The following is a 19918-nucleotide window of genomic DNA, read 5'->3' as shown; positions in this document are numbered from 1 at the left end:
GGAGAGAAGTTTGCCTGCGGCGCAGTGCACTCAACATTTACTGTATTTCATTTGGGGCGAACAGCAATAAGAGCCTCCGGAGAAGCTTTCCAGGGAATGCTCGGGAATATTTGACCACACAGACAGACACTAGCCGCAGCTGAGTTCTCCGCTCCTGAAACGAAACCCGCTTGCAGCTTCTCATCAGATTGATGTCGCCAAACTAGTGGGACACTCGGGTCAGTAGGACAGCGGCCGCACGGGGACTGTTGTCTGTCGGAAGGGCGCGTTTGACTTCATCTTTTTTTTTTTAGGGGGGAATCTGGAGAAGACCGACCGAAACAAGACAGTCCAGGTGAAAGTGACAAGGAGTGCGACTCAGAATGAATAACAACAAGATCGAGAAAGAAAACGAGCAGAGTGAATTCAGCAACCACGAAGAGGAGGTATGTGATCCACCTGGTTTCACTGACGCTTCCGTGCGTTTGGTTTTGAACAGTCTGACCTGATCATCACGACATTTGATTGAAGCGATTCAGAGCAGATGTTAACAGTTTCTGACGTCCGTGCCCCAAACGATCAGGCTGTAGTGTCCTCATAAGGTGGCTTGTGCGGTATTAGCAGTAGTATTTTCTACTGTAACTTAAAAAGTCCCGAGTGTATTATTATACGACCCTATTGTACGTTGCACTCAAAACTTTAATTAATGCTTCACTAAATTCTGCACCTGTCAGTTATTATTTAATTCACTTTTAGACATCCGCTCTCTATTTCCTCTCTTCCTTCATTTTTGCTCCCAGCCTCACACTGTGGTCATGTCAAAAGTAAATCAGCAATATACCTGTGTTTTGTCAAACTTTACAGTAAAGTACCACTTGGTACTGAAAGGACTACCTGGTGATTGATGAACCACTAATAACTAGTTTCTGAACAGCGCTAATGCCAGCACTGCATTGAAAATAATGAGAAGTTACTTGACATCAGACTAAGGTGTTGCCAGTTCTGGCTTACTGTACCATAAAGCCAGGCTTCACACAACACTGGAAAGCAGCAATGAAGGGAATTCAGAGCCGGGGTGAATTAGTTTTCGCTGAAGCTGAGGGAGCAATTGAAGTTCAAACAACTGCTGCTGCAACATGTAGGCAATAACTCTTTTTCAAGCGAGACCCAGTGCATTAGAGTCAAGCCTCTTTACAATTATGATTTAATTACATCTTAAAACACAGCCGAACGATATTGTTTGTCCAAAAACTGTGAGGTAATCCATCGAGTTTCTGCAAAAATGTATTTCCCCTCTAACATGCTGGATAATAGCCCCGGTTTCTTGCTCCTCTCGTCTGTAAATGTTGCACAATCTGGATCCATGACATCTCCTTTTTGTTAAATGAGCTTGTAGTGGTTCTCTTTGTGTGGGGTAATTTTTATGTAGAATTTCTTTCTTTTTCTTTTTTTTTTGGCATATTCACACAACAGACGTGATATTTCAATGGTCCACACATCCAAACCCAAGTGATGTAAGAAAGATGTATCAGATTATATCAGATGTTTCTCTTGGAACAATTTGATTAGGGCTCAGTGCTCAGTGTTGGTCACTTTGTAAGCAAATAGCCAAACATAACTTGCCTGATGTAATACCATATTTGGTCCACTGCTGAGGTTACTATGGATGCAGGGAGTTACTTTAGTGCCACATAGATGACGTAAAAGAGTAAAGACCTGACTTCTTGGAAACTGGTTTAAGTTCTGGTTTAAAGTTCCGACCACCCTCTGACCTTGTGGATACAAACATTACAGTGCTGCACTCAGATTCTGTATAATCAGTGCACAATTCTACTGCTGCAACTAACGATTATCGTCATTATGCAATTATCTGTTACTTACTTGTTTTCAGTGAATTGATTAAAAGCAAATCTTCAAATGAATCCGCCCCAACTTCTTAGAAGCTAAGGTGTCAGTTCACAGTAATGTAATTTAAAAAAACCTCACATTTTAAAGGCTGGAACCTGCACAAGTGCCCTTTTTATTAATAAAATGCTTGAACAATATGTGTTTGTTGACTCGTTTCTGCTGATCAATTAAGCTGAAACATCTTTGCTTTAATTGGAAAACAAGTAGTTCATTATATTATGGGAAAATTGTTTACTAATTTCTAAATATAAGATCCCACGCTGCTCACTGCAGCATTTTCTCAACAGGAAATTGGTAAATTACAATAAAGTAAAATAATTGACTGTATGTAATTTTTAAGCAAAACATCCCCAACTTCTCAAATGTAAAGACTTGTTGCTTTTTATTTAAAATCCTCGTATTATAATATTTTCAGAGTGCGGCCAATTCCTTTCCTTCCTCTGTAATACTGAACTGAATATTTTTGATGTAATGATAAGTTAAAAAAACTAGCAGAGTAGTTCAAAAATGAGAAGCCTCGTCATGATGAATAAAACCTACGGGAGCTAATTCTGTGATGCTCACATGCAGAGGGACTAGACGAGGCTCGTCTCTTGCATTGTGTAAAAGGCAGACACAGAGACACAGGGAGTAATGGCCAGAGCAATCTAATGGTTGTGGAAATGGTTGGAAGCCATCCAGTCTGGTATGGACGTGCATTTACTTCGGCCGAATTAACGTAAGGTTAGACAGCGCCACTTTGTCTTTGGTGTAATGGTGTGTGTTGTATGCAGGGGAGCAGCAGGTTTTACTGTACTGCACACACACAGGCGTGGTTAATGGGAGCAGTTGCACTCACTTTTGGAGACGTGTGAATATTCACACAAAAAACACTTTTGTTCAATGTTACAGTTTAATATATTACAAGCTGTGTTACTTATAACCAAGTTTCTTAAAAGTTTCTACCCTGTTCTCCAGTGCCGAAACAGCCCTCCTGGTCTGGAGCATTAATGTAAAATGCGAAACAACCCTGTCCTCAGCAACACTAGCTATAAACTATTACCTTATGAGAGCCAAAGTTTAACAAGCTCACTGGTATGACTCTCACATGCTGAACAACAGCCCCCCTCCCCTCTTGCAGGGGAGTAGTAAGTGACTCAATGGATCACTGATTCGCACCAGTAAAGCAGCGAAGCCGAGCTAGGCTTCTCATGGCTGCTTCATTGCTCAACCTCACATGCCATCGTCAGTGCACACCAAAGCTTGACGACACTTAATGTTTATCTTCTGTGGACCGGTGGTCACCAAACATGGTCTTGTTGCAGGGCAAGGTATGCGGGTTTCTGCCCCGGCTGCATTTAATCTTTGTGAGCTGCTTTGATAAGCTTTATTATCAGGTGTTCTGGATGCTTTCACATGCCCTGGCACTCAGCAGCTACTGATGTAGTCGAGGTGACACGCTGTCTCAGGCTTGGAGAAGACGTGTGTTGACCAGCTGTAGTTTCCAGACCTTGTATGGATAAGAAAGAGGCAGAGGACTTGAGTTTGATTTGGTTTGTAAAAATGTGAATAAAAGATGCTTTAGCTGGACATTTGGTTTTTACAAAAGTGGTGTTTTAGGTGCGGAGCCAGGAATACAGTCAAAGACTGAGGTGAGGCCACAAATTCCACACGTGCTTGTGTTATCAGATATAAGGGAACATATTATTAGCGAGGAATTGCAATGGAGGAGCAAAACCAGTTTAAAAAATGTTAATATTATATCAACATCTCATTTATTTGGGCTTAGTAGTGCCAATATGATTACCTGATTAATTGATTAGGTAGTTGGCCGATTGGCAGTTTTATCTTTTGATTCGTGGAGAAAACAAAGACGTCACCTTGGCCCTTAGGAACTAGTCTCACTTTTAGAGACCAAACAATTAATCTCCAGATTAAAAAGATTTACCAGCAGATTAATCATTAGTTTCAGCCTCAATGTAATTATGGATTGATCATTTAAGCCATTTATCAAACGAACATTTATCAAATGAACAACACAATACACATTATGTGTATTGTGTTGTATGATTTCGCTGCATTTCTCTGTTTTATATCATTGTAAACTTTTTTTTTTTTTTGCATTTTAGATTTGGACAGAACAAGAAATAAGAACACAAAGAAATTAATGAAATTGAAAGAAAAAATGGTTGAGCCTATTTCCATCCAGCCAACAGGTGTTTATTTAAGTTGACCTGCTCAGCTTCTCCGCATTTAAATGTCTATTGTCAATTTTTTTTGTTCAAGTTTTTTTGACAAACGCATGATCAGAAGGTGCAGCAATACTGTCCTTGAAGCCATAATTTGTAGTAAACTAGTCTTTCCTGGATGTTGCAGCAATTTTTACCTCGTCAGACATCTGTTGGTTCTAGGTTTTGGCTGCCAGTAAACTTGTAAGTGGATCTTTACAAGTGCCCAAACAGAAACAGAATATTAGTCAAGCGGAGTTCAGCAGATGCGGTGCATCTCCCCAGGGTGTAATTGGATTGTGCATGGCCTGCTTTGGGTATCCACCAAGTCCTCTTCAAATAGCAGTTCATGTGGCCACCGTGACCTTTTCCACGAAGAGATGCAAGGGGGGAGCTTCGCTGCCGGACAAGCAAAGGGAGGCCATGGCAGTCTGTAGCACGGTGGCGCAGGCGCGTGTGTGGTCCGTACGCGTGCGTGCATCTATGAAAAGGGCACGCAGATAAATTAACGCTCTGTGACATGAAATGTTATCAGAGAGGGGACTTGGAGGTTAGCATGGTCATCAGAGGTAAAAAACAAAACAAAACACTTACATACACTGGTGACATACGTACAATAAAATGCTGCTATACAGGCTCACGCAATGAGTAAATCGCTGCTCCATGTAACCAACTGATCGGACGAGTAGATGGAGTTTATTTATAAAAGCGTCTGGGGAATAGTAACTTATCTTAGCCATTTGTCAGCTGTGTGACAAGAGGTATTTGAAAAGACAACAGGGCTTTGCGTTGGAATCGGCTGCTACACTGATGTGAGAAGACGAGAAAAAAAGAGTGTTAAAGAACTGTTCTTGATATTTAAATAAATATATCTGCAGCTGCATTAAAAAAAACTGAAGTGAAGAGAGGGGCTGGGTTCCGTTGTCAGCTTGCTTTGTAAATTAATGATACACTATGTAAGTAAAGGAAACGTGAGCTTGTGCCTAGACAGCATCAGCCATCTTGTCTTGTGTTGTCACACTGTATTTATGTCCGTGTTCTGTCACCTCCACTTAATATTGTTTACTCACAAGCTATAATTATCCACCTTACAGTATTTCAGTCCACTTTTCTGGTCTGCAACTTTTTTACTCACTGGTATATTTTTTTCCCTAACCCACCCACCCACACCCTTCCTCCTCCTCCTCCTCCTCCTCCTCCTCCTCTTGCTCCTCCTCGTCCCGCTCCCTGTCTCCACTTTTATCTGCCTTCCTCTTTGTTTCCTTGCCTGCTTTCTTTCCTATGTCCCACCCTTTTCTTTCCACTTCTCTCTCTTTATCTTGTTCTCACACCATTTCCTCCCTCAGTCCTGGTACTGTTTATAATTTGCTACTCCTCTTCTCCTCTTTCTCCCCGTTCTCCCTTGCACCCTTTTGACTCCCAGTAGACAAAAGCCTTATCCCGTATCGGCCAATATGTTGAAAGCATGACCCTGAGATCTCCGAACAAAAGGACTGTTTATAGTCATGGGAGGACTAAAGACAAGAGCGAGCCAGGCAGAACGGTAACATGGAGAGGCTTCTCTTTCCAACCATCTTGCCGTGTGCCAACAGTCTTTTGGCTGCCTACACAGAGTTGGCCATCCAAGGTCAAACCTCTCAAGATTAGCTTGGAAAGATGGGGCCAAACTGTACATAGGTCTTGACCGTTTAGCCGCTTAGATGCTCAAATTAAGGCCCATCTCTTGTTATGTTGGTGTTATATTAAGGTGTCCTTTTATACCTTTCCAGGTTAGGAAGATTAGTTTCTTTGTCAGTCCACATCATGAGAAAGGACAAAAGGGCCTATAGTAGGATTTGAGATTTTCTCCAATTATTATGTGATTATTATTACTCGGAGTGCAGATGATTTGTCAAGCAATCTATTGGTCAATAGATAGAAATGTAATTGCTTTTTATTTGGATAATTGCGGATTCTGTCATTATATGAGCAAAAATGCAAAGTGTGGTTCCAGCCTCTCGAGTGCAAATGATTTTATGCTTTATTTTGTCAGTTATGATAGTATACTGAAATTATTTCGGTTTTATATAACAGATAGGGTCGTAATAGAAGTGTTGGTCACATAAAATAAACCTATTGCCTCCTAGAGATGTTAAGAATTTGGGACTATTTTATAGAAACAGTATAATAGTGTATAATCTGAGTGTGTAAATACCGTATGAAAGTAGTGATTTTTATAGTCATTTGACTGTGTAGTAATGTAGAAGCTGTTTTACCTTGAATATGTTTTATGTAGCCGAGCTTTAAAGCAGGTTTATGGGCATCTTGCTGACCAGGGAGCACTGTGGCTATAAAAGCCAAGAAAGTTATAAAATACTAAAACGTAATGTAACAACAGCAGAGCAGTAGCACATCTCTCAGTCTGCTAACATTAGTCATATCAGCTAGTTTAAGGTTGTAGCTGTAAAACCCTGGATGCATTTAATGGAATCACAGTAGTACTGAATTTTATTATTTATAATTTCAACCTGTTATTCACTATATGAGATAACATTTTCTCTTTTCCCTAAATGAAATAGTCTTGTTTTAAGCTAACAGACTGAAACATATGTTATGTGGAGCCTTAAATTTGAGCTCTTCATTGTAATCTCAAGACAAATGCAAAGAAATAGCTGTGTTTTCTTCGGTAGAAACAAAGAAAAGTTTGACATGGACTTTGTCTTCCACACTTCATCCAAATAACACCTTAAGTTTTTTTTTAAGTTTTTGACATTAAAAAAAAAAAAACAGAGAGGGAGCTTTTGTTTAAAACAACAGAAACTGTTATTGAGAGAGGAAGACAAGAGTCTTGGAACAAGACAAGGAAAAAAAAACAGTCAAGGAAGTGGATGCTCACTTGCTTTTCCAAGGTCATTTGTTTTAAATGTCGTTTAAAGGTTAACTTGTGGGAACATTTACAGACCCGTACCGAGCTGTAATTGTTGGTCAAAAGCCCTTGTGGGAGCAGGAGAGAAAAGAAAAACAATAAAACTCTGCTCTGAGAGCTGAGTTGTGACGTTTGGTTGGAGTGTGCTCAAGCTCATGGTTGACCTCTGAAACACACAAGAACCTGGGCCTAACCTCTGTTACCTCTGACCCTGAATGTGAAACTTGACCCGCTGAACTCTGGTGATTAACAGACAAACGGCCTCATCCATTTATGGCTGTTTGACACCTCTCAGGCCTGCACCTTCTCACTCTTCACATTCTCTGACACAGAAGATGAAGCCGGAAAAAGAATTTGAGGATGATAAAGAGCGATGGCAACACAGAGCAGTGACAACTCTGATAGCAAAGCAGTGTAGACTGTTTTTATTAACGCAGCACTCAACTGATGCAAGAAAACCCAACTAGCCCAGAGCTCACATGGGCTTATGGCTGATGGTTTGATTTTAGCCCAGCCGCAGCCAGTGGAGACTTGCATGTGAATTTGAAAGCAGCCCGTGTGGGAGTGGAATGATAAATTTCTTCTGAACCTTTTTTTTTTTTTGGAATTTGTATGCAGGTAATCGCAGCATTGTTGCATGCACACATCCCTTACAAGGCTTCATGGTTAGAGTTGTGTGCTGCGACATGTGGCTTAAAGGGCCTGTATCCGTTAACATGGAGGTTAAACACACACACACACACACACACACTCAGGGAAGAAGAAACAGAAACATAGTAATCATCTCACATCGCATCAAGGTCGAGTCCTTCATTTCAGCTGGAATGAACAGTCAAAAAAAAAAAGCACTCAATTAAACTTTGAGCATATATCTAAGAAGGTCACACGGTGCAGCAGATGATAACAAGGCATTTCAGGCAATAGGTATAACAAATTTGTTTAAGTCAAATGCAGGCTGAATAGAAATTACACATAAATACATAGCTAGGTTGTTTAATTTATAAGGACTTGCAAATTGCTGTCTCCTCTGGAGAAAATGTTAAATATTTTGATGGAAGTTTTGGCTAGTTTTTTGGACAGTTGTTGGAGCTATCATGCAGTTGTGGTGTCAGTTATAGCTTTGATAGTTAAAGCGTCATGAACTTTACTAGTAGAAAGGCGGGTCTCTTGGTTTCAGGGCCATTGTAGGCTGTTTTAACCAGTTTAACCAGTTTAACCAGTTAAAGATTATTTACAACCTAAATAATCTGTCATTATCATTAGAGATTAGAAGATTTGCAACTTTTTTTTTTTTTTTTCATCATTTAGGATAAAGGTCTTTGGGCTTTCGGACCATTAAGTAAGACTTATTTTAACTATTTTACAACTTTTACAGATATAATGATAAATTGAGAAAATGTTAAAAACAAATGAAGGATTAAAAGAATTGACCTGAGTTGCAGAGCTTGGTAGTTGTGTGCTGTCACAACAGAGACAATAATCCAAGTTGTGATTACACACAGTTGTCCTTTTAGGTAGCACCTTTATGCAGCTTGATTTTGAGCACAGACCTCTCAAGCCTCCTCCTCCTACCTTAGGGCGGCAGCACCAAACTTTTAAGGTGCCATAATATAGTATCAGTAGGGTGATGACCTTATGTGGGGCTTGTGGAGTTAAAGATCTCTGATTAGAGGTGCATTGATCCCCTGGGACTTGCTGCAGAAGTGGCCTTAATAGGATGTGATGTTTTTGGCCCTGGGCTCCACGCTCTGCTGTGCTGCACTAAAGCGTTGCCAGGGAACTGCACTGGTACGCCGGCCCTGAAGTACTCAGCTGGCTTGTGGTAGCTAGGGACTGCTGTTTTTGATAGAAGCCTGTGTGCATATCGGTGTGTGAGCATGCCATAAATGGTCAATGATTCAAAGGCCTGTAAGAGGCCACTCAGCAATATGGAAATGCAGGTATGCGACTCACAAGAAACCAATAAAACAATGCCCCTAAAACCCAATAAAAAGTGGCTGAAGGTTTGTCTTTATATGAATGTGCAGAACCTGCTCAACCCCTGGCTTAACCTTCAGTGTAGTTTACTACTTCATGAAACTTTGATGTCTCACTTAACCTGATGGCATCATGCTTATAACTCTGCCTTTTCAAGCTTGTCTCAAAGCAACATAAATAAAGACTGATAGTCTAATCAACAGCAGATGTCTTCAGAAGAGAGATGCTGACACATTCGCCCGTGAATCATCTCGTATGCAGCGTGTGCAGGCAGCTCTGCGCCGGACACACGGCGAAAATGATCATATATCACAACAGCTGACGTCAGGAAGGCTCAGGAATGGGGTTGAATGCAGCCAAGAATGTCCCATTGTTCAGACTGTGTAGGGGAATTGTTGTCGTGCCTTTTTCTGAACATATCTTGCTCTCGTGTGTCTATGACTTAAGATAGGAGTTATATCAAATTTGGGATCTCAGATAACTTGGCGAGGGAGGGTTTGATGAGTAAGATTTTCTCGATGCTGTGCCAATCTCCTGTGTGAGTTAAAAGTTGGAGACAATGCTGCAGTGTACATGATTGCTGTGTAAAGCCACCTCATTTGCTTCATAGCGCTGCTTCACTTTTGACTTGTATCTACACCTAAGGAACAGATAGGAACAATGTAAATAATCTAAACAGCAGCAGTGCAGTGAGGCACCAAACATTAGATACTTTGCTTCTGATTTTTATATATTTTGTGGCATCTTTTTGTGGTCATGTGCTTTGCCCATGTTCACTGAATAAACAACCTTTTATCTATGAGGTTTTTAAACATAATGCTTTGGTGTCTGTCTTACTGCGTTGCCTGTCTACGCCTCAAACACCTATTTCTTTTTTTCTTAGCTTCAGCAGGACTTTTTACAGCCCCACCACACACTTTGTTTTCTGTGACTGTTCTCGCTCACGTCTGATTGATACAATCCTGTTCTGACTCTTTGTTCCTCCTGCAACTCCATAAAAGGAGACCCTCAGTAGAGTTTATTTAAACTGATCTGCTTGAGACAGAGCCCAGTGATGGCCCTGCAGGGTTCAGCTCAGCTCAGATAAGATAAGAGTGAAGGTGAGAAAGTCGACAAGGTGCGAATTTTTATGTTTGTTTTTTTTTGTGCTGCATGGCCGGTTTGGCTCTTGCCAGCTATTGCTCCCCCAGTTGCTAAGCTCCTTTGTTTGTATGTTGCTCTGTCTTTGGCATCAGTTGTGCGTGTCAGGTTACATGTGGGAATGAGGTGTAGTGTTAGTTCTGCAGTTCTTTTGTCCCTTGAGTTGTGAATCTACTAACTATGAATCTGGAAGCTCTGAATCTACTCTGTGTAATTGCACACCTATGATTTTATTCCAATTTCAGCCTTAAATAGAATCTGATTATTGAATAAATAATTAAATTACACATTCTCACAGGGTTGGTTTGTAGGGTGGAGATGTTGAAGTCTGTTTGAAGCATGTGGCCTATTGTTTGATTTCTGCTGTCCCACTAAGACATAATTTTCCTGTATGAGCCAACTTCAGGTGATAATTCCAGGTAGAGTGTGTGATTAGTGCCTATTTAGCCAATACATTTTTTATTTATTTATTTTTTTTATATCTGTCAGATATAAAATCTTAGAAGTTAAGATTCTTAAAAGTTAGAATCTTTGGGGCTAATAAGATGATTTTTAATATGATTCTAAATTATTTAAATTTTGATTCAAATTTTTCAAAATAATGTAATACATGTTAAACAGGTTTGCTGTTTGTAGTTACAAATATATTTAGTTTTTTATTTTTTAACTCTTTTCTTGGACCGATCCTTTATGAAGAACATATACATGTAAATGTTTTTGTTTCGTTGCCTTCCAAATTGAACCAGATCTGCTGGTGTGTGCTGTGGCATCTGTGTTTGTCAAATGTCGCCATTGCCGCTAATGTGTCTGTATATGTTGGAAGACTGGCTATTGTTCATGGATGCCATTTCAGACATTTCAGCCAGGATGTGAATTGTGTAATTTAAGGAGTGACATTGCAAAAGTACAAGACATTTGTCTGCCTCAGAATGACTACCTTCTGCAGGTTTCCTCAGGGGAATTTTTTGCCACTTGGCATTATCGATTTCATGAAGGAATTGTGAAATGTATTATTAGTAGTTTTGTTGTTGAGAGTTAGATGTGAAGAACAATACCACACTCATGTGTGTGAATCTGAAGTCAGCAATATGCTCCCACACTTCTCTTAATGTTGAGACGGGAGGTGGTAATTTCAGCTTACAAAGACTCATTGAACAACACTGGCAGCAATGTAGAGATATTTGCTTCTAAAGGCACATGGACCTAAGCTCGGCCTACTGACCAATCAGAGTAGATCAACAACATCTGCTTGACTAGCAAGTTTATTAGCATTCTTATTTATCTATCTGAAGGGTGGTGCAGAACGTGGTGGAGCACAACAAGTGACGTAAATAGTGTTATTGCAACTTCTCCGTTGGTCACATGACGTACCCTGGTCCAAAAAGGATTTTTCCCTTATTGCAAAAGAAGCAGCTATAAAAAGGTCAATACATTATACAAGTGTCAAAATGACTCTTAATATGAGAAGTGGATTCATTTGGCCTATTTTTATAATAAATCTAGAAGAGCTGTAGAATTCTTAGGAATACGACTTGAGAATTTCTTTTTCCACCTGTTATTTGTCTTATTGTGCAACTTTCAAAAAGGAATGGACACCATGTTTCTATTTGATATCCAGCTCTCATAATTCATCCATAGTTCCACTCTCTATGCTAAGCAAGGATTAATGGCTCCTAGTCTTCAAAAAGATGCAACATTTTCCACTCATCATAAAATAAACAATTTTATATTTTTTGAGTAACTGGGCTAAAAAAATGTGACCCCTTAAGCTAAATTTAAGTTAACAGTATGTCTCTTTTGTCACCCCATGCAGTACATTGGATGAGTTCTCCACCACCCACTCTCTCTTAGCTGTATCGCTTCCTAATATCATCTACTCTTTTCTTTTTTTCACCTTCTGTTTTATCTGAGCTTGACATCTTCAGTGCACAATCTTGGTTCCTGATAGTGTTTTAGGTAGAAAGTTTCCTCACAAAAAATGTTTTACAGCCTAAACTTTTCCTTTGACTAACCTGCAGTACACCTGCACTGTCACACTGTATTCATTTCCTTCTCTATCAACACACTGTAATAACATAACATAATAACAAGTTTCTCGCCTGGAAAGCACATTTGGAGTCACTCTCATGTTACCTCCTCCCTGTTGTTTTCCACTTTCTCTGACTCAGTGTGGGCCACAACACTTACTCTTTCCTTTATCTTTAGCTAACATATACATTGTAATTCCCCAGCAGTGGAAGCTCAAGTTACAAGTTGAAAAGTTCAAATGTAAAACAGAGGCTAGAGCTGCGAGAGAGGATGGCCGTAATACACAGCATGCCATAGATTTCACAGGAGAACACAACAATAAGACACGAGTGTGTGTGTGTGTGTGTGTGTGTGTGTGCGTGTTTGCTGAGCTGAAATTCACCTTTTTCAGTATTTAAAGTCTATCTTTTAGTGTAAGGCCAACACTGAACTGTTTAACTCGATAAGCTCATTTGTTACTGTCAGGAATGCAAGGTGGCTATTTATAACTAGTGGAGGTTAATGAAAAATACATGATCTCTTTCTTGTCTTCCTCAGGTTCGAACACTATTTGTCAGTGGGCTACCACTGGATATTAAGCCGCGGGAGCTCTATCTCCTGTTCAGACCATTTAAGGTATGTTTGTATGTTTTAAATGCTGTGGCTATTCTTAGCAGATTTCTCCCCAGCAGTCAATGGGACCTCCATTAATGGTGATGAAATAAACGGCAATGGAAACTTCTCCCCCAAGCTTCAAAGTGTCCGTGTTCCCAGAGCCGATGTTCAATCTCATTTAGATCCATGGGAAGCTTATGTGTGTGTTTCTCATGGGAAAAAAAAAGGCTAAACAAATTTGCCTCAGTTCAGAAAAAGAGCTTAGTTCACATGAATGCATGTAGATGCTGCACCCTTGTTTATAACCATATATTTATAACCATAGAATAATGCTCATTTATGAGGCAGCAGTGAATAATGGGACAATTGCAATGCATCTAATCCCTTGCTTAGATGATACTTAAAGGTATGTAGACTCAGCAAATGATTTATATCATATAAGTTTTGAAAATAGTAAATCTCAATTAATCAGTTAAGACACAACAATCCAGTCCACATGCTCTTTAAAAGAGCTTCTTCCATAGAGCTGAGCTACCCTGCAATGCAAATAGTGTATATATTTTATATTATTTATTCATGTATAAATCGTACATGTCCTTAAAAAGTCTTGTCTTGTTCTTCATAAAATGTATAAAACTAAAAAGCTTTTGACTTTGTAACGAGACACTTGTTCACATTTCTGTCATTTTCTGTCTTTTAGGGCTATGAAGGCTCCTTGATAAAACTCACTTCTAAACAGGTATGCTACACAGAAGACACACGGTGCATTGTTTCTCTGCAAAGCAACTAATGAATGAAGCCATCAGTCAGTGTGTTGTCATGCCGTTACTGTTTACATTACCAAAAGTCTTGCTCATCAACACCTTAATTTTTTTCCCTCTCCTTTGTCCTATTTTCCCCTCTTGGTATTTTCACTTTGTTGAATGTGACGGATTAGCACCTTTTATCAGGAAGTACCTGGAAAAGGGGGGAAAAAAAGAGTTTACTTGGGGAGGAGGGACAGAGAAAAGTGTCGCACCAACTTGCCTTTGGCAGTCAGATAGTACGCTTGTAGTCACAGACAGTCTACTCTGGTGGGATGTGTGGGGATGGGAAGGAAGACGTGGAAAGAATTTTGAGGTGTCAAAGCGAACATTTTGACAAGAGCAGTACTGATGGTTGAGTTTTGCCTCCAGGGGTGCAGGAGTGAAAATGAGCTCAGCTGGCATGTGTCCACATCCAGAGTTGAGCAATTTGGCGTCATGTTAGTACACTTATTACCACATCACACTGTTTCCCATAAAGACATGACATTCTCATTAGGAGGGTTTAGGGTAATTTAGAGCCAGTGTGCAGAGTATAATACTATAACACACCAGGAACAAAGGAAAGATTTGCTCCTGGTAGTGATATTTCTTCAGGAAAAGAAAAATCACATTGCATGTTTGGGGGTTTCCCCTTTTTTGATTCATTGTAGTAGCATGCTGGTAATCACAAAGCATTGGGCAACATATGTAGTGCATGTTGCGCATTTTAATACAGGTCCAGAATAAGAGTTGTTGTAACACTACCACTCCAAAAAGTATATTTCTATACAGCTAAACTGCAAATGCAAATGCATTATGTGAGCAATGTAATTGCAACCAGATTATGTTTTCCTTTCTCAATAAAGCATCCAATCCTGCAATACATCGTCCTCTATCATTGACCACAGCAGTAATAAAGTGTTAATGCTGTGTGTTTAGGCAGACACAGCACATGGTTATAGGTGAAGAAAGATTTTTTTTTTTACCCTTTTATACGCTTGCCAGTACTTGCCTTTTTTTAATTTATAAAGGAAACTCAATATGCCAAATCAGAAGAAGTACGAAAGTTAGACACAAACATTAAAAAAGTTTATGAGGTCAAATAATGCACTTACAGGAAAGATGTACGAGGCTACTTTTAGTAATGAGGTAGATGGAGGTGTATGTAACGTGCTGGAATGTCTAGGTGGTTGTGTATGTACAGGGGACTTGAAAAGCAAAATTCTCAAAGATTACAGAAGTAGATAAAAAAACATCTTGCTTACATCTTTACATTAAATATTCAGTTCATCAAAAAGTCATTGCAGCTAGTTGCACCTAACCTGCAGTGTTCCACAATGTAGTGTGATGTTGAAGGATGTCTGATGGTGTTTATCGTTGTCCTGTACTTGCAGCCAATGTTACTCCCACACTTTTATAATAAGGAATTGATGCTCATGTACATTTAGGTTTTCCAAAACAAGTAAAGCATTGTTTTGACTAACCCACCTCCCAACTAATGGCAATGACAATGAGGATTTAAACCAATTGATCTCCCTCTCTTTTCACAGCCATCTCCATATATAGCAAGAGCCAGATCTTAGAGCCTTTCTATTTATATTCCTGCTAGGCTTCCTCCTCCTGACGTCTTCACTTAGTCGGTCCATTTTTTGTGTGTCTTTCTTCTTTTCTTTCCCTCCTCCTCCTCCTCCTCCTCCTCTTCTTCACTCTACTTGTTCAAAATTCCCATAACCCTAGACTGCTTTTCCAGATCACACGCAGCAGTACGGCCCCATGAGAGCTACATGTTTAGAGGTTTCATTTTCTCCTCACCACCACCTCCTCCCAGCATCCTCATCCACGCACACACATACGCTGAAAACAATTTTTGTTCTTTGTTCATATCTGCAACAACAGTTAGAAATGTGACAACCAAACCTGCATCCTTGCGTTTTTTTTTTTTTTGTTGTTGTTGTTGTTTTTTTGCTTTTCCCTCTTACTTGCTCTCTTTTACTACTGCACTATTAAGCGCTGCTAAAATAGATGTAAACAAAAATATATTCCCTGGTTTTCCAGTGACAGGCCTGTTTGAGGGGCTCCTAAAAACAATTTCTCCCTGTTGTATCTTACATTTTATTTTCACCTTTAACCTATATAGTTCCCATTTCTTTTCTCTCTCTCTCTTTATCTCCTCTCCTTTTTCAGCTCCCACCCTGTTACTGCCCCTCCACCCCCTTGCTTCTCTCAATCTTTCGTACATGCACTTTCTGGCTCTCAAATTGCCCGTATTTGGGCAAAGGGGAGTTGAATGATGAACTCTCCTTGCAGAAAGTAAGCGTCAAGCCTCTGCTGCTCTCCCCCTCTTTCTTTCTATGTCACCACGGTTTTATAAACAGGGTAAGAGACAGAGAAGGAGGGGGGTGGGCATGATGAGAAATAGAAAAGAATTATATTAAAAAAAAAGCATGTCTATGTCACTCAGACAGAAATGCCGACTCAGTTTTCTGCCCTAAACCATGTTTCTTTCTTTTGTTCTGTCTTCTTGTCTCCCCAGCCAGTGGGGTTTGTCAGCTTTGACAGTCGATCAGAGGCGGAGGCTGCTAAGAATGCCTTGAATGTAAGTGTCATGCCCTCTCCAAACTCCTCTCAAGCACCAGCTCGGTTGTAGTATATCTTGTGATGCCTTGGAATTGCATATTCTTGCTTTCTGTGCAAATGCATTTAATGTCAGGGAAACACAGATGGTCCTACATTTGCAAAAACAAACATGCAAACCAAAAAGCCAGAAAATGGAGCGAAGGGAAGCCTATGGATGTTTCTGTTTAAGTAAATAAAGCCTTTTGCATTGGATCCTGCAAGGTCAGGATAAAAGATGGCTCTTCCTCCATATATAAATAGAAGATATTGATCTAGGGTTTAATTTTAATCTTACTTATTTCAGAACGTAGCTCAGTAGAAAGCCTTGATAAGGCAGACTCGATGGGTTTTATTCAGCTCTCTTGAAACAAAGAACATCAGCTCTCACACAAGTTTATTTTCCCATTGTTTTAGTTTTAAAACATCAAGATATACACCACACCTTCAAATGCTTCTTAAGATTATGTTTACTTATTTGTCACAGAAAAACAAAATTCAGTTTTATCATCCTTCTAAAGTAGGACCATGACAGCAAGAGCAGAATCTGTCAACTTTCAGATGCCGAGATATTATTGGGGCGCATCAAAGGCGGAGCAGAGAGTTGAAGAAAGGATAAAAATTATCATCTTATTATGAGCCTACAATAGTCAGACTGTTTCCACAGAATCACACAGTGGGGCTAAGAATTGAAGAGTGCTCTTGTTTTTATTTCAGGGAAAGCTACGTCCCGGGGGTCATATGGAGATAAGCCAGATTTTGCAAACATCTATCTGCATATTGTAATATGGAAAAGACAGAAACTGCGAGAAAGACTAGATTAGTTTCCTGTCATGATGGGTTTCTTGTGTTTCCTCAAAACTGTGAGCAGATATGACCCCTACAAAATGTTGGCCGCAGCATGAAATAGTTAAAATAATCTCCGAACCATTAGATGCAGAGGTGATAAGAAGGTAGAGATTCAACATAGTTCAAACTGAGATGTACTCAGGCCTTATTATATCCATGTACCTTATTATACCTCTGCAGCCCTGACTGGCAGAAGCTGCAAGTGTATTGAGTCAAAGCAATCCTAGTTAATACCCCCCCTGCATGAGAGGAGTCATCCCTTGCTTGTTCCAGCTGAGCTTTGCCCAAGCCTGCAGGGACGAGCCCAGAAACCCACCCTCCCTGCCTTTCACTGTTTTGCCAGAGAGAACCTTACTCTTGATTGCTTTTCTCCTCTATTGATCTGACCTCCTGTGTTTTCCTGTGTGCCTTGTACATACAATCAAATTAGGTTAATTAGATGGAGGCTGAAGTCACTGGTGAAATTCTTGCTTGCCTTGTTGCTTTCAAGCAAAATTAACAAATAGCAACTTTGTTTTTGCACAAAGAATTTTCTTTATGTCAAATTCCTTATTTTTCCTTAGGGCAAAAGTAACTGATCAGGAACAAAATTTGCATGCATTCCCATTTAGATCTGAGGAGAAAAACAACCTTTACTTGGCTTGTTAGGAACAATGGTACAGTGTGACATTTAACACCGGCATCTGAAGAATTTGTCAGAAATTTTGTCTTACTTGAAGCACTAATGCTTTCTGTATGTCACTGCAAATGGGGGATTTGATGTCATGATATTAAATTATAGTTAAGAGTTCAGCAGTGATCATAGCAAGGGCCTTGTGACTTTCTGGCCCGTGGTGTAAATGATATGACGTGTTAGCCAAGTGTATTTCATCAGGTTCTGATTTTTAGTTTGGGGTTGTCACCCAAACCAGAGTAATCCACTGTGCAGCACGCTTCAAAGTCTTAGTAACAGAAAATGTCCTCTCACCACTAAAGTGTTGACAGCAAATTCTGCGGTGAAATATTGAACGATAAAATGGTCAATGGTCCAAACACAACTAGGCTGAAAATGCAAACATGGAAGATTAACTGCACTGAAGGTCATTGGCATCACTGTATCCAGAGCATTTTGCAATATTAAACTAATGATTATGTTTAGGATCAGGATTTCACAGATACAAAATTTAAATGAGCAATAACAATAACTTAAATATCAATTAATATAATTTTAAACTGTAACTCAGTAACTTGCATTTAAGCAGTAAAAAGTGGTTCTTGCAGAAAGTAGACAATGACACACATCTTTACTTTGAACTTTAAACCTTTAACTTTGTGTCTATCTGAAAAATAATTCATCAAGTTTTATGCTTTGGGAGCCTGGTGGCACAGTGGTAGAGCATTGCGTTAGGATGCAGAAGGCTGGATGTCTGAATCTCATGGAGTTAGCTTTTTGAAAAATTAAACGGCTTGTTCAAACAATCCTCAGCATAAATTAAAGAATTCAATACAGTATTTTTGCTAAAACATCTTTTTTGTGTTAGGGTGTCCGGTTTGACCCGGAGATCCCCCAGACCCTGCGGCTGGAATTTGCCAAGGCCAACACCAAGATGGCCAAGAACAAGCTGGTTGGCACTCCTAACCCCCCTCCCTCCCAGCAGAGCCCTGGGCCACAGTTCATTAGCAGAGACCCATGTGAGTACTCCAACCATTTGTCCATCTCTCTCTGAGTTTGTCTTACTTCTCATCTGTCTGCGTGGCTGCTTCATTTACACATTAAGTTTCTGTTGTTTGAGGTGACTGGACAGCTGTTTCCTTACGGAAATGTTTTGTAATGAGCAGAGGAGGATTTGTGTTTCAGCTGTGGCTGTACATGAAAACAGACACTGACATGGCTGTTTGTCACTGAAAAGCAGAGTTATTTTCCTTGAACTGTTTCGCAATGATATCTCTCGTATTAATGTTACTAAATGTTACTACTCTGACATCAGACATTTGCTGTTTTGCTTTTAATGCTTTAGTGTGATTACAGCTCTCCCCTTAAACAACACATGCCCCCTTTTTATATAAATGATTCATAAAAGGTTCATGTTTGCTGTTAGTCATTGCTCTAATAGTTTGGATTCAAGGCCTTAGACTGAGTACCAGGTGCATATGGAATTTACAGCTCGGTACCCTTTTCCCATTTAGTTAAATGTTTTGCAATGGATTAAAGATTCTGCAGGAATCAGCCACTGATGGTTGAACATAAGCCAGCTGTGGTTGTACATTCTTCCTGACTGACCAAATTGCTCTTATCGTTAATCTTTTTTTTTTTTTTTTTTTGCCAGAAAAAGGGTGTGTACTTGGGGCCCCAGTGGAAACAGGAAAGGAAACAATTAATGAAACCATGACGTAATCACCAGGAAAGAAATTGCTGTCATTTCCCGATAAATGATGTTTAAATCAGCCATTTTTCTGATCATGCTTTGATAAAGGGTTACCAGGAGACACAGTGAGCACAGGGATAATACTCCTCCAATTTGTTTGGCCATCTGATATATTGCAATTTATGTACTTTTCCTTTATTTTTTTGATTCTGCATTTTTAAGTATTCGCTCACTCTGTACCACTCTGCACGGTCACCTATCGCTTCACTCAAGCACTACGCCTATGTCTGTTTTTTTTTCTCCACGGTTACTGTAAACTGAACATCGGTATCTGAGATGGTTTCCTTTCATTTTCCCCCTCAGCTTAAATGATATTACAAACGTTTACCTGATTGTTCTCTTAGCTGCTGTTGCGTTACCTGTGAAGCTTTCTATGCAGCACATATGCGATTTATAACAATCAAGGTGCTGGATTTACATTTTTTAGGATTTGTAGTAAATTTAAAAGAAATATTGTTTCATTGCAGACAAAGTGGGGAATGAAGCAGTCGACCCGTTGCTAACCAGTAACAGTCAATTGTGCTAACT

General features: G+C 39.7%; 1 protein-coding gene across 4 annotated transcripts in view; it reads left to right on the top strand.

Annotated features, from left to right (window-relative positions):
- The window catches only part of LOC137137236 (RNA-binding protein with multiple splicing-like), a 35653-nt gene continuing 15735 nt past the window's right edge, over positions 1-19918 (top strand). For 2 of the 4 annotated variants that reach the window (XM_067523228.1, XM_067523227.1), the window contains exons 1-6: positions 10-218; positions 294-425; positions 12682-12759; positions 13439-13477; positions 16057-16119; positions 18506-18656. In XM_067523228.1, the coding sequence (XP_067379329.1) occupies positions 363-425; positions 12682-12759; positions 13439-13477; positions 16057-16119; positions 18506-18656 (394 nt within the window). In that variant the 5' untranslated portion in view covers positions 10-218; positions 294-362. Of the gene's footprint in view, positions 219-293; positions 426-12681; positions 12760-13438; positions 13478-16056; positions 16120-18505; positions 18657-19918 lie in introns of all 4 variants that reach the window. The other 2 variants (XM_067523230.1, XM_067523229.1) reach the window with 2 other exon arrangements.

The sequence above is a fragment of the Channa argus genome, chromosome 12, assembly GCF_033026475.1.
Source record: "Channa argus isolate prfri chromosome 12, Channa argus male v1.0, whole genome shotgun sequence".
In the NCBI taxonomy this organism is placed as follows: Eukaryota; Metazoa; Chordata; class Actinopteri; order Anabantiformes; family Channidae; genus Channa; species Channa argus.
The sequence above is the reverse complement of the archived record's forward strand: the minus strand, read 5'-3'. Positions and strand labels throughout refer to the sequence as shown.